The sequence below is a fragment of the Kogia breviceps genome, chromosome 4, assembly GCF_026419965.1.
Source record: "Kogia breviceps isolate mKogBre1 chromosome 4, mKogBre1 haplotype 1, whole genome shotgun sequence".
Lineage (NCBI taxonomy): Eukaryota > Metazoa > Chordata > Mammalia > Artiodactyla > Physeteridae > Kogia > Kogia breviceps.
Genome location: NC_081313.1, coordinates 31,765,685 through 31,779,448, shown reverse-complemented (window position 1 = coordinate 31,779,448; position 13,764 = coordinate 31,765,685). Strand labels below are relative to the sequence as shown.

The 13,764-nt window shown below is 34.9% G+C and overlaps 1 protein-coding gene across 12 annotated transcripts in view; it reads left to right on the top strand.

Annotated features, from left to right (window-relative positions):
* Nucleotides 1-13,764, top strand: part of RICTOR (RPTOR independent companion of MTOR complex 2) — a 122,430-nt gene that overhangs the window by 34,604 nt on the left and 74,062 nt on the right. For 7 of the 12 annotated variants that reach the window (XM_067030893.1, XM_067030891.1, XM_067030897.1 and 4 more), the window contains 2 exons: nt 10,806-10,850; nt 13,560-13,624. In XM_067030893.1, coding sequence (XP_066886994.1) covers nt 10,806-10,850; nt 13,560-13,624 — 110 coding nt within the window. The remainder of the gene's footprint in view (nt 1-10,805; nt 10,851-13,559; nt 13,625-13,764) is intronic. The other 5 variants (XM_059060229.2, XM_059060227.2, XM_059060232.2 and 2 more) reach the window with 2 other exon arrangements.

Below are 13,764 nucleotides of genomic sequence, written 5' to 3'. Positions count from 1 at the left end.
CTTGGTGCTTTGTGACCACCTAGAGGTGTGGAATAGGGAGGGTGGGAGGGAGGGAGACGCAAGAGGGAGGGGATATGGGGATATATGTATACATATAGCTGATTCACTTTGTTATAAAGCAGAAACTAACACACCATTGTAAAGCAATTATACGCCAATAAAGATGTTAAAAAAATATCCCTGTGTATATTTTCATTTTTATCAATGTAATGAAAGTCTTCAAATACATTTCTTCAGTGTGCTAGTCAGATAATACCAAGTTTTTAAGACCTAGAGTTGTTCCACAGTTGCAAATGGCATCTGGTTTCACTCCCTCTATTAAATTTCCCAGTTTTATGTCATCATTCTTCACCCAACCCTAATAATAATACGTCTTACCACTTGCCTAGATTTAACTGTGAAAAACAATTAGTAGAGGTTTTTGTCCTGTTTGAACTCATGGTTCCTGTCACAATCAGGTTGACATCTAGATATGTAGTTCCGCATTTCTTGACAACTGGGATTCTGAAAGTTGGGAATGAATGTAAGAACGGCAATGATTTCTGTTATTCCTCCTTGGCACCAGAATGGGTACTAAAGCAATCTTAAAAATCTACAGCAGCGCTATGCAGTAGAAATATATGTGAGCCACATATGTAATTTTAAATTTCTAGTAGCCACACTAAAAAAAGTAAAAGAAAATGTGAAGTTATTTTTAATATATATTTTCTTTAGTCCAGTATATCCACATTATTATCATTTTATGTAATTAGTATAAAATATTAATGAGATATTTAATCACACTAAATCTTTGAAATCAAGTGTGTATGTTATGCTTATAGCACATCTCAATTCAGGCTAGCCATATTTCCATGCTCACAGCCACCTGTGTGTGGCTAGTACCTACTAACCATATGGACAGCGTACATACAGAACTTTTTGGAATAGGAGTGGTTTAAACATCTATTTCTAAGAATTTGTTGGACACCTTTCTTTTTCCCTTGTCTAGTCTCTATTTATTTCTATCTAGATCCCAGTTTCTCTAGGGTTAAGCTCAGCTGCCCTCTCTCCCTTTTTCCCTCCTCCATTTCTTTGTTTTTTTGAATTTTTCCCATAGTATTTCACTAAGTTGTTCCCTCCACTTGGTCTCTCCTTGATCTGTGTTCTCCCAGTCTCTTCTCCCATTTCTCCTTCCCTCTACTCTCCTCCTCCCCTTTTACCTCCTTCCCTGCTTCATCTCCTCTCTTCACTCTTCCCTATCCGCTTCCCATATTCCTCCTTCCTTCCGTTTCTTCTCCTTCTCTTCTGCTGTCATACCACTGTATAGAATGATGCATCTCTGTAATGAAGGCCCTAGGCTTTCGAGCTTTTCATATTCTTGTTTGTTTTTTGTTTTGCCATATCTTTTGTTTACAGTTTTCATATTTCTCTCTGAAAAGGGCTTGTAGCAGCCCTCTTATATTGCTGTTTTAAATTATTTAAACATACTTACTGGAATTTTTCTACAATATGAGGGACTATACCTTGAGTCAGGGTGTGAGGGGCTGTTCAATTAGTAAAATCCATGAACATGAGACTTGATAAAAACTCACTTGGCTGCCTGGTGATACAGTGAGGAAAGCATGAACTTCAGATCAAGTAAATGGGGTCTTACAGCCCAGCTCTGACCCTAACAAGGCAGTCTTGGGCAGATTTCGTTACTCAGAGATAATTTTGCTGCAATTAGAAGCAAGGTGTCAGTACAGTGCCTGGTACATAATATATATTCCATAACAGGTAATGCCTTACAACCTAGGGTTTGTTTTTTGTTTTCTTTTGCATTTTTTGCCAGTTTTCTGGAATTTTTGTTGATGCTAAAAAGGTGAGTCTGCTTAATAGCTTGAGTTGCAGGTTGGTAAGCTGTTACTGTAACAGTGTTTTTCAACATGAGCAACATTGGCATATTGGGCCAGATAATTATTTGTTTTGGGAAGCTGTCTTGTTCATTGTAGTGTGTTTAGCTGCATCCCTGGCCTCTACCCACTAGATACCAGTAGCACACCTCCACCAGTTGTCACAAGCAAAAATGTCTCAAAGCATTGCCGAATGTTTCCTAGGGGACAGAGTTATCTCCTAGGTGATAAATAAAGGTCTGTAGGCTTTATTATAAAATTTCTCCAAATACCTAGCACAAAATAAATGCTTATTGAATTTAATCATAATATAATGTGTCTTTGAATTCCATTTTGTTAGCGAGCTACGTTAATAAATATTTACAGAGCTGGTATTCTTTTAAAATCTGTAAGTTCATTAACTTACAGAGTAAAATTTATAAATTCTTAGAAATCTCTAAGAATAGCTCTATAGAATAAGAAAATAAGAAACAGGATTATGATGCCAGGAGACCGGTTAGACAGGAGTTAGTTGATCACCCTTCACTGTGTTCCTATAATAGGTTATATATGTGTCTACTAAATTTTATCTGCTCTTTTGTTATCATTATTATTTATTGTGTGTGACTATCTTATTAAACTAAGTTTATTAAATATAAGAAATATGTATTTAATTTTTTACTCTTATATCCCTCTCTTCCCCAAATCCTGGCACATATCAAGTGTTTAATTAAAGGTATTGTATTATATTGGGATGATTTTGCAGTTTAAATAAGAGTTTTTGTTGTACTAGCATTTGTTTTGTTATTAAGTAACAAAACAAACTAGGATTAAGTTAATTTAGTAGATCAGTGGGGCTAAAATATTGTAGAAGGTGGCCTTTATCTACAGAATTAAACCTCCTTTTAAGGTATGAAGAGAGAGTGCCAGTGTTGTGATCCTAGAACATGTGAATGTCACACACCCATGCTTGCCTTCTGACATCATTTCACTAGATAAAGTAATGTGTATAACAGGCTGCTGATGAATATAATCTTAGTATTCTATTTTTAAAACTGACAACATGCTCATAATCTAAAGACCTGTTTTTAAAGATGAAAATATTTTAGCTCTTTTACATTTTAAAGTTCTTTTTTTCCTATATTTAATCTCATATATTAAAAGCTCCAGAGGAATACTTATTTTGTTCTGTTTTTAAAAACTTCAAAATTATATAAGTTAAATATAAAAATTTAAATGGTACTAAGCAATATATGGTAAAAAGTGAAGTTCCTCTCTCACATCTCCTTCCCATCCAACTCCTTATCCTGACAAAAATACTGTTCCTTACAGGTAACCACTAGAAAGTATTTATTCTTCTCTGGTATAATTATAAATATGTGTGTGTTTGTGTGTGTGTATTTCAGTGAGTTGTGAGAATTAAATGAGCTAAACAAAACAAAGTATCTAATGTTCAGTTTATTTACCATTTATTATATGTATACATAAAGGTTTTTTTCAATAAGATCTTGAGATTTATTGATTTGTAGTTTGTGATTTTTCCACTTTCCAGTATATCATAGAGTCCTTTCCTTTTCTATAAATGTAGATCTACTTTTTAGTAGCTGCATATGTGTGTTGATAGATGTATGTGTGTGTGCATATCCATCCATATGTATGTGCATCCAAGTATACATACATATGCATAATACATATACCGTAATTTATTTAATCATTCCATCATTAGAAAATAGAAGTTTTTCCTCCTTTTTGCATTTTAAATTAATGCATTAGTAACACTCTTGTGTACTGTCTTGTGTAGAATAGAATTTTAAAAGTGTAATTATTTAGCCAAGAGCATTTGTACTTTGTATTTTAAAACCTACTTATAAATTGCCTTCTGAAAAGACTATGCTGTGGAATTCTAATTTGTGATAAGATTTTTTTGAAGTTTGGATTATTCTTTCTGTTGCTCATTGAGGAGAACTGTTTAGTTAACTTTCAGAGCCATATAAGTAAAATGGGAATAGCATTTAACTGCCCAGTTTTAACTGATCATTATATATTTTTTAAAGTTAATAATTTTAATAAACAGCTCAGACATTTTTATTACCTAGAGACGGTTTAGACTTCTATTTTAACTTTGTCAGAATATAATATTGATAGCCCCCTTTGATTATTTTAGTATTTGTAAGAAAGTTCTATGGATTAATGATAACAAATAGATTGATGTTGCACATGGATTTTAATAGGCAAAATATACCAGTGACATGTTATCAAAACCTTTACCTCATTCATTCATATTATTTTTTGGCCATGCTATGCAGAATGCAGGATCTTAGTTCCCCAACCAGGTATCGAACCAGTGCCGCCTGCAGTGGAAGCGTGGAGTCTCAACCACTGGACTTCCAGGGAAACCCATACCCCATTTAAAAATAAGATATTATTTAACAGTATTTGCTTTGTTTATATTAAAAAAATTTAATAGTTATGCTCATAAAATAATTGCAGACTTCTGATGATATTAAATGCTTAAGTTGGTTTATAAGTAACAAATGTAACAAACCTAATTCAATTGAGCTAAAGTATCAATAAAAGGAAGTTATTTACTCTCTTGATGAGGAAGACCACGTCAGGTCTTAATTTCAGGCAGAATGACCTAAGGGTTGAAAAAATGTTAATTGCATTCTGTCTCTCCATTTCTCAGCTCTTTTCTTTTAGGTTAGCTTCATTCTCAAACACTTCCCATATGACTAAGATACATAATCTTTATAGCTTTCAGTCATAAAAGGAGAGGGTAGCCCTCTCTTAAAACTTCTACATGGGGCTTCCCTGGTGGCGCAGTGGTTGAGACTCCGCCTGCCGATGCAGGGGACACGGGTTCGTGCCCCGGTACGGGAAGATCCCACATGCCACGGAGCGGCTAGGCCTGTGAGCCATGGCCGCTGAGCCTGTGCGTCCGGAGCCTGCGCTCCACAACGGGAGAGGCCACAACAGTGAGAGGCCCACGTACCACAAAAAAACAAACAAACAGAAAAACTTCTACATGAACTCTGGTCCTATTTAGTGACATTAAGCCAGGTATTGTGACTGATAGTCATAAAAACACGTGGTGGGGAGTGACTGAACTCCAGTGAAATATGTGATGTCTAATAATTTAGCATTTTAAGTGACTTGTTAGGATTCTAATTCTTAACATTTTGAAAGGTCTTTAATGATTTCTAAGCATCAACAGTAATTTATTCTTAATACAAACCAATGTGGTAGGGCAGGCATTGTTATAAGATAGAATTGAAGAAATTGCTACCTAATGATTGAAGGTTAATTCAGTCAGTAGTTGAGGCAGGATGAGATTCCCATTGTTTAAATTTACCAATTCAGCGTTCTTTTTGCTATTTCTGCCTATCTCTTTCCCAGAGTTAAGAGTTAAAGGGTTTCAGCTCAATATCAAAAAAACAAACAACCCAATCCAAAAATGGGCAGAAGACCTAAATAGACATTTCTCCAAAGAAGATATGCAGATTGCCAACAAACACATGAAAGGATGCTCAGCATCACTAATGATTAGAGAAATGCAAATCAAAACTACAATGAGATATCATCTCACACCGGTCAGAATGGCCATCATCAAAAAATCTACAAACAATAAATGCTGGAGAGGGTGTGGAGAAAAGGGAATCTTCTTGCACTGTTGGTGGGAATGTAAATTGATACAGCCACTATGGAGAACAGTATGGAGGAGGTTCCTTAAAAAACTACAAATAGAACTACCATATGACCCAGCAATCCCACTACTGGGCATATACCCAGAGAAAACCATAATTCAAAGAGTCATGTACCACAATGTTCATTGCAGCTCTGTTTACAATAACCAGGACATGGAAGCAAACTAAGTGTCCATCAACAGGTGAATGGATAAAGAAGATGTGGCACATATATACAATGGAATATTACTCAGCCATAAAAAGAAACGAAATTGAGTTATTTGTAGTGAGGTGGATGGACCTAGAGTCTGTCATAGAGTGAAGTAAGTCAGAAAGAGAAAAACCAATACCATATGTTAACACATATATGTGGAATCTAAAAAATGAACAGATATGGTCATGAAGAACTTACAGGCAAGACGGAATAAAGATGGAGACCTACTAGAGAATGGACTTGAGGATACGGGAAGGGGTTAGGGTAAGCTGGGACAAAGTGAGAGGGTGGCATGGACATATACACACTACCAAATGTAAAATAGATAGCTAGTGGGAAGTGGCCGCATAGCACAGGGAGATCAGCTTGGTGCTTTGTGACCACCTAGAGGGGTGGGATAGGGAGGGTGGGAGGGAGGGAGATGCAAGAGGGAAGAGATATGGGGATATATGTATAACTGATTCACTTTGTTATAAAGCAGAAACTAACACACCATTGTAAAGCAATTATACGCCAATAAAGATGTTAAAAAATGTTAAAAAAAAAGATTATGATAGTACTGTGAACAATTCATTATATGTCAACAAACTGGATAACCTAGAAGAAATGGATAAATTACTAGAAACATACAACCGACCAAGACTAAGTCATAACATATATATGGAATGTTAAAAAAAAAAAAAGGTTCTGAAGAACCTAGGGGCAGGACAGGAATAAAGACCCAGACATAGAGAATGGACTTGAGGACACAGGGAGGGGGAAGGGCAAGCTGGGACAAAGTGAGAGGGTGGCATGGACATATACACACTACCAAATGTAAAATAGATAGCTAGTGGGAAGCAGCCGCACAGCACAGGGAGTTCAGCTCGGTGCTTTGTGACCACCTAGAGGGGTGGGAAAGGAAGGGTGGGAGGGCGATTCAAGAGGGAGTAGATATGGGGATGTATGTATATATGTATAGCTTATTCACTTTGTTACAAAGCAGAAACTAACACACCATTGTAAAGCAGTTATACTCCAATAAAGATGTTAAAAAAAAAAAAGTTAAAGGGTTGGATTTGTAGGGTTTGTTTATTTAAATCAGTAGATGATTAGTAAGGTAGTCAATCACTACAAACATTTTTTATTAAAATAATTTATTCTTATTCCTAATATTTTGAAGCTTAACCAGGAGGTGAACTCCTGGTGATTAAAAGTGAAAGAGTAAAGTGAAAGAGTAATGTATCTTTGATAATTGAAAATTTAGAATCTTATCAATGTCTTCTCTGATTTTTTTTTTTTAATTAAATATTTATTTATTTATTTATTTATTTTTGGCTGTGTTGGGTCTTCGTTTCTGTGCGAGGGCTTTCTCTAGTTGCGGCAAGCGGGGGCCACTCACTATCGCGGCCTCTTGTTGCGGAGCACAGGCTCCAGACACGCAGGCTCAGTAGTTGTGGCTCATGGACCTAGTTGCTCCGCGGCATGTGGGATCTTCTCAGACCAGGGCTCGAACCCGTGTCCCCTTCATTGGCAGGCAGATTCTCAACCACTGAGCCACCAGGGAAGCCCTTCTCTGATTTCTTATTCCTGATATATGTGAATTATTTGCATATAGAAAATTAAGTCTCTACTTGGGATAATTCTAATTCAGAAGGGATATTTTCATTTAAGACTGATTAGTAAGACCCTCTTCTATAATTCTGTAAGCAACATGACAGCACAATTTAGCCACCATTGAAAGCATAGCCCTAATATCTCTTACTGTCCCTGGAAAATAGGCAGATGATTATGACTAATATGCTATGTTTCATTGCAAAATGTTTTTTAGTTGTTACTGGTGATTTTCCAGTTTCCAACTGAGTGGACATTTTTCTCAGAAACATTTCTTGCAGTTCAAATACATTTATATTAGGTAGCAGAAAATGAAACTCCTTTCTAAATAATTTCCAAATTGTGTGTGGTCTTCGGAAATCATAATAATAACTTTGAAAAAATTTTTACCTTTTCAACAAAACTGCTAATTCTAGCAATGTTAAATAGTGAACGGTTATACATTTTGTGGTTTGAGAAGGGGAGTAATTTTGAAATTATGTTTCTCTGAATCTATAGTTTTCTGCAAGGATATTTAGTAAGTGTGAAAAAGAAAATGCAGGAAAAGAGAACCAAGTACATACTTAGGGGAGAAACTAACCCTTGACAGGGTAAGATTTTTTCATACTTCTATGTTTCAAAGCATTTCATTTTATTAACAAACTGTAGCAGAAGAATGGAAAGAAACACTGCCTTTTTAGAAATGGAGTTGTTTTAAGAAAGCAACATTTCTCCCATTTTAAAAGCACAGTATCTTATATGTTAATAATAGAAAAATGAAGCTTAGAATTTTTTTTTAAGTTTATGAATTAGAATACCTCCAAGATCTAAGTGATAACACCATGTTAAGGAGTCCTTTTATTTTTCTTTTTCATTAATATATGGTACCATGTAGTGACAGTGCTAGTTATCTGAAATATCTGGGAAATCTCAAATGAATACTAAATTATTTTTAATAGTGTAGTGATAAGGTTCTTTTTGTGTGTGTTTTAATCCTTTCAAATGGGCAATATTTGTGTGTGTGTTTCTAGTTAGCTGTTCTGGGAAAAAAAAATAATAAATTCACTTACTCATTTTATGTGTTTATAGCCAGAGTGTGGTTCTCCAGACTCTTGATTCATGCCGTTTTTGAGGCTGGAGAAATGAAATAAGATGGTAATGTTCAGTTATTCTATTTTTAAATCCACCCCCTTCCCCCATGTAAATTTTTGTTTTTTCTTTTTGTTTTTTCTTTTCCCATGTAGATAATTTTAATACTAAAGTACAGTCACATTTCACTGGGCTCTGGACTTAGACTGGTTTGGTTTGATTTCTGGCTTTACCACCTAATAGCTTTGTGGTGTTTGGAAGTCATATTACCATCTCTAGCCTCAGTAGTCTTTATTTACCAAAATATTACTTACTTTCTAGGGTTGACAAGATTAATAGTCAATAAATGGTACTTCTGTTACTATTTATGAATACTGTACTGTATGTATAACCCTTCCCAGATTAGGTAATAGATATTCATTGTAAACATTTATAAAATACAGAAAAGCACAGAAAGGAAAATAAATCACCTATGATTGTACTTCAGATTTTTTTCATTATTTATTTATTTATTTAGAATTTTATTTATTTTTTTCATGCAGCAGGTCCTTATTAGTGTACTTTCATTTTTTGATGTTAAAATGTTGATGTATAGACTTCTTTAAATATGTACCTTTAAAATGTATATATTTTTAAAAAATGTATATCTTTTAGAATATTTTCCCTAACTCACCAGTACATTATGCAGGTTATTCCTTGTGTTTCAGTATTATGTAATATTAACATCTTCATAAGGTTCCTCCTTTATGAGCATTTTGTTTCTAGTTCCTTATTATTGTAAATTATGTCATAAGGATCTTGTGCTTGAACCTACTTTATATTTTAAATTATTAATATAAATCACCAAAAGCAGGTCCTGATTTTGGTGCATTTTTCCAATTTATTTTACAGTATGTGTTTAGTTTATAATTCCATCAACAGTGTATTTTCTTACCTGGTATAATCATGTTAAAAAACAGTTTCTTGGGACTTCCCTGGTGGCGCAGTGGTTGAGAGTCTGCCTGCCGATTCAGGGGACTATGGGTTCGTGCCCCAGTCCGGGAAGATCCCACATTGCCATGGAGCGGCTAGGCCCATGAGCCATGGCCCCTGAGCCTGCGCGTCCGGAGCCTGTGCTCCGCAACGGGAGAGGCCACAACAGTGAGAGGCCCGCGTACGGCAAAAAAAAACGGTTTCTTACCAGTTTGGTAAGCTTTATTTAAATGGCATTTTCCAATGTATTTGATTCAGATTTTAGGAAATAGGAAATATGTCATGTTTATTTATCAGTTTTATTTCTTCAGTAAATTCTTTGTGTATTTTATTTGCCTCTTCTGATAAATCTTTCTGCAGTTTGTTTAGACCTTCACATTATAAGGTCCTGAAGATTACTTTGCTGTGAGGGTGGAATGTTATGAGCTAAATTGTGCTCCATCCTCCGCCCCCTCCCCCCCCAAGTTTGTTTGTTGAAGTTCTATCCCAGTACCTCAGAATGTGTCTCTATTTGGAGATAATTCCATTAAAGAGGTAATTAAGGTAAAATGGAATTATATGAGTGGTCCCTAGTCCAATATGACTGATGTACTGATAAGGAAAGATAAAGACACAGACACACATAGAAAAGATCATGTGAAGACACACAGAGAGATGACAGCCATCTACAGGCCAAGGAGCGAGGAGGCCCTCAGAATAAAGGAACTCTGTCAAGACACTTTGATATTGGACTTCCAGCATCCAAAATCATGCGAAAATAAATTTCTGTTTTACAAGCCACCAAATTTGCTGTATTTGTTACAGCAGCCCTAGCAAACAAATATAGGGCCAAAAAACCTTTTGCCTATTATGTTTTTCCAAATATTTTTGACTAATATGTTATTTAACTTTTAATTTTAGGTATGCCATTGGTTTTCTAGAGATACAGAAAATTTCCTGTCTTGTCCCCAAGCTTAGGAAATCTTACATTATTATTATTATTTTTTTAAACATCTTTATTGGAGTATAATTGCTTTACTATGGTGTGTTAGTTCTATTGATATACATATGTATAAAAAGTCTCATCCTTCTCAGTATTTAAGTACTTACAATATTGTATAACAAAACACAATATAAACAATAAATAAAAATTTTTTCATACTCTTTGACACTCTAAACCTTCTTTATCATATTTCAGAATTTTAAGGAATTTATAGGAATACCAGTATAATCATTTTGGATAAAGGCCTGTAAAGAAAAGCTTTTTAGCTTGTTTTGCCTATTTACCTATTTACACAGCAGTTTCCTGCCACATAAAGTGATCATTTTTATAGTCTTTTCCCCTGCTATGAAAATGTTACAGTATCTGAGGGTTCCTGTATTCTTATCCCCTACCCTGTTCTATTTGCAACATCTTTCTTTTTTTTTTTTTATTTGCCTCTGAAGAAGAAATTGGACAGGAAGTTTTTCAAGGAGCCTACCAATAGAACAGTGAGTTTATATCATTAGTTTTTTTGCTACAATATTGTGCTTTTCACAGAGGCAGATGTGCTGGTCACTTTGGTTGGTTTTTAACTTCATAACTTCATACTGAGGAAGAATAATAATAATAGCACTTGAAGACCCTTCTGATCCTTCATGTTAATGAAATGATCAACTTTCTCTTTAATCCTTTTCAGTTAGGCCCAATAAATAACTTGAGAGGCTTTATGTAACTTAGATATAAGTCAGTTTTCAAAACTCAGACTAGATCAATATGATATGTTGTCATCCAGGTGGGGTGCAAATAGCTAGTATTAGATCAGTATTCTTAATAAAAAAAGAAAAGGAAAGCCTATTTGAAAGCATCAGGCAACTACTCTGGCTGTAAGTGGGGTAGGAATCAAGACTTCAGAGAAGAGAGAATCTTGTGGAGATGATCTAACTTCTCCAGCAACATTTACCTGGGGGATACTGGCTAATGTGGAATGTGGACAGGAAGCTAAAAATTTAGACTGTAGTCCTATTGCTGAAACATGGGAAAAACAGCACAGAGCTTTTGATGGAGACCATCAAACAGGAGAAATCAAGTAAAAGGAGATTCTCCCCTCAGTACATTTATTTGTTGAATCCTGGGATGAGAAATAAAAAATCCTAAGCAGAAAATCTTTGAAAATCAGGGTGGACTTTCTAGTGTTTTTATAAAAACAAAAATGAGACATGTCATCCTTTTGAGATTGGTCCCTTGAACAACAAGCTTTCAGTTGAAACTGGGGGAAAAATCATAGGTAGACTGAGTATTACCAGGGCAGCAGCCTAATATGGACTCACCATTGTCCATTGGCCTGACAAAGAGAAGGATGAACCCTTTGTGAAGAAAGATAACGTAGTCAGGAATCTCTGCAAGTTTTTATGTACAAAGATTGTAGGATCCACCAAAAGACAGGACTACATGACCTGAACAAAAGGAAAAACAGATAATAATAAAAACAGACTCAGAGATTATCTATATCATTCATATCCATTTAGATGATAAGCACTTTAAATATTTAAAATGTAGTTAATATATCAAGAAAATAGAGGAAACTATGGTGAAAATAGGTGAAAAATGAAGATTTTTTTCATTATGACATTGGATGTGTACAAAGTTAAATGGAAACACGATATGTAAAATTAAAAATTCACTAGATAGGTATAATAGAAGATTAGACTTATCAGAAGATAAATAGGAAATACCCAGCTGAAGGACAGAAAGAAAAGAGAAAGGAGAAAACAGAAAAGAGGACTTAGAGATTTGTGGTATACACAAAAAGATCGAACATTTGAATTACCAGAAAAAGAGGAGAGAGAATTGGGCAAAACTACTTTTGAAGAGATAACAGAATTTTCTAAAACTGATAAAATATATCAACCTAGAGATTCGGAAATTTCTGTTTTCCCTAAGCAGGGATGCAAATAAAACCACCCTTGAACAGCAAGAGTGCTGAAATCAAAGATAAAAAAATCTTGAAAGGAGTCTGAAAAAAAGGATAAAACCTTCAAAGGAGCCAACAGTAAGACTCATATCAGACTTCTCAACAAACAATGGAAGCCATCTTGAAATTGTTTTTTTTTTTTTTTTGAAATTGTTTTAAGAAAAGAGCAAACCTAACAATTTATATAAATCCAGCAAAATGTCCTCCAAAAACGTTAAGTGGAAAAAAAATCATTTCTGGACAAACAAAAACCAAAAAAATCCATTGCCAACAACCTTGGCTATAAAACAAATGAAGATACCAATAAAACAGATCAACAAAGTGAACTGAGGATTCTTTAGGCAGAAGAGAGAACATCCCATAAAGGTACCACTGGAGTGAAGAATAATGGAAGTGGTGAATTTGAGAGTAAATATAAATTGATATCGACTAAATATTAACTAAAAACAAAAATAATGTCTTATGGGACTTAAAAGATAGAAAAAACAAAAAGTGAAAGGTGAGAGGAGTAAATGGAGTTGAGGTATTGGAGTCTCATATTATTGAGAACATGGTAAAGTAGTAATTTCTGTTAGACTGTAATAAGTCAAAAATGCATGTTGTAATCTCTATGGTAACCACTAAAAGAATAGTTTTTTAAATAGATTAATTATTTATTTATTTTATTTATTTTTGGCTGCGTCAGGTCTTAGTTGCAGCATGTGGGATCTTCATTGAGGCCTGTGGGATCTTTTGTTGCAGCGCACAGGCTTCTCTCTAGCTGTGGCGTGTGGGTTTTCTCTTATGTGGTTTGTGGTGCGTGGGCTCTATAGTTTGCAGCATGCGGGCTCTAGTTGAGGTTCATGAGCTCAGTAGTTGTGGCACGCAGGCTTAGTTGTCCCACGGCATGTGGGATCTTAGTCCCCTGACCAGGGATCGAACCCATGTCCCCCGCATTGCAAGGCAGATTCTTTACCACTGGACCACCAGGGAAGTCCCAGGAATAGTTTTTAAAACAGTAAGAGTATGGAGGGGGAAAAAAGAATAATAAAAAACGACTGGTTAATTCAGACAAAGGCAAGAAACCTAGAACTGTCAGGTCAAATGAATGATAAGATGATAGAAATAAATCATATTTAGACAGTAGAATCATATATTTTTCAAATTTTTATTAGAGAAAAATACCTTTTTTTCTAGTCTAAAAAAGTAATGTATGTAAATAAGCAAAAATACATGCTTATGTTTATGATACTTGTTTTTCTGACAGCTGCTTTGTGATATTGGCCTCAATGAAGAAAAACTGGGTTTTAACTATGAGGATATCATAATTTGGTAAGTATAGTTCAGTTGCTTCTTCATCCCTCCTGGATTTTAGTAATTTCAGTTTTAGTAATTTTAAACTAAAAATAGAGTATAACACCTTGTTTTGATTTTATAGAAACAGTTGTTTGAATGTTAGAAAAATTAGAATC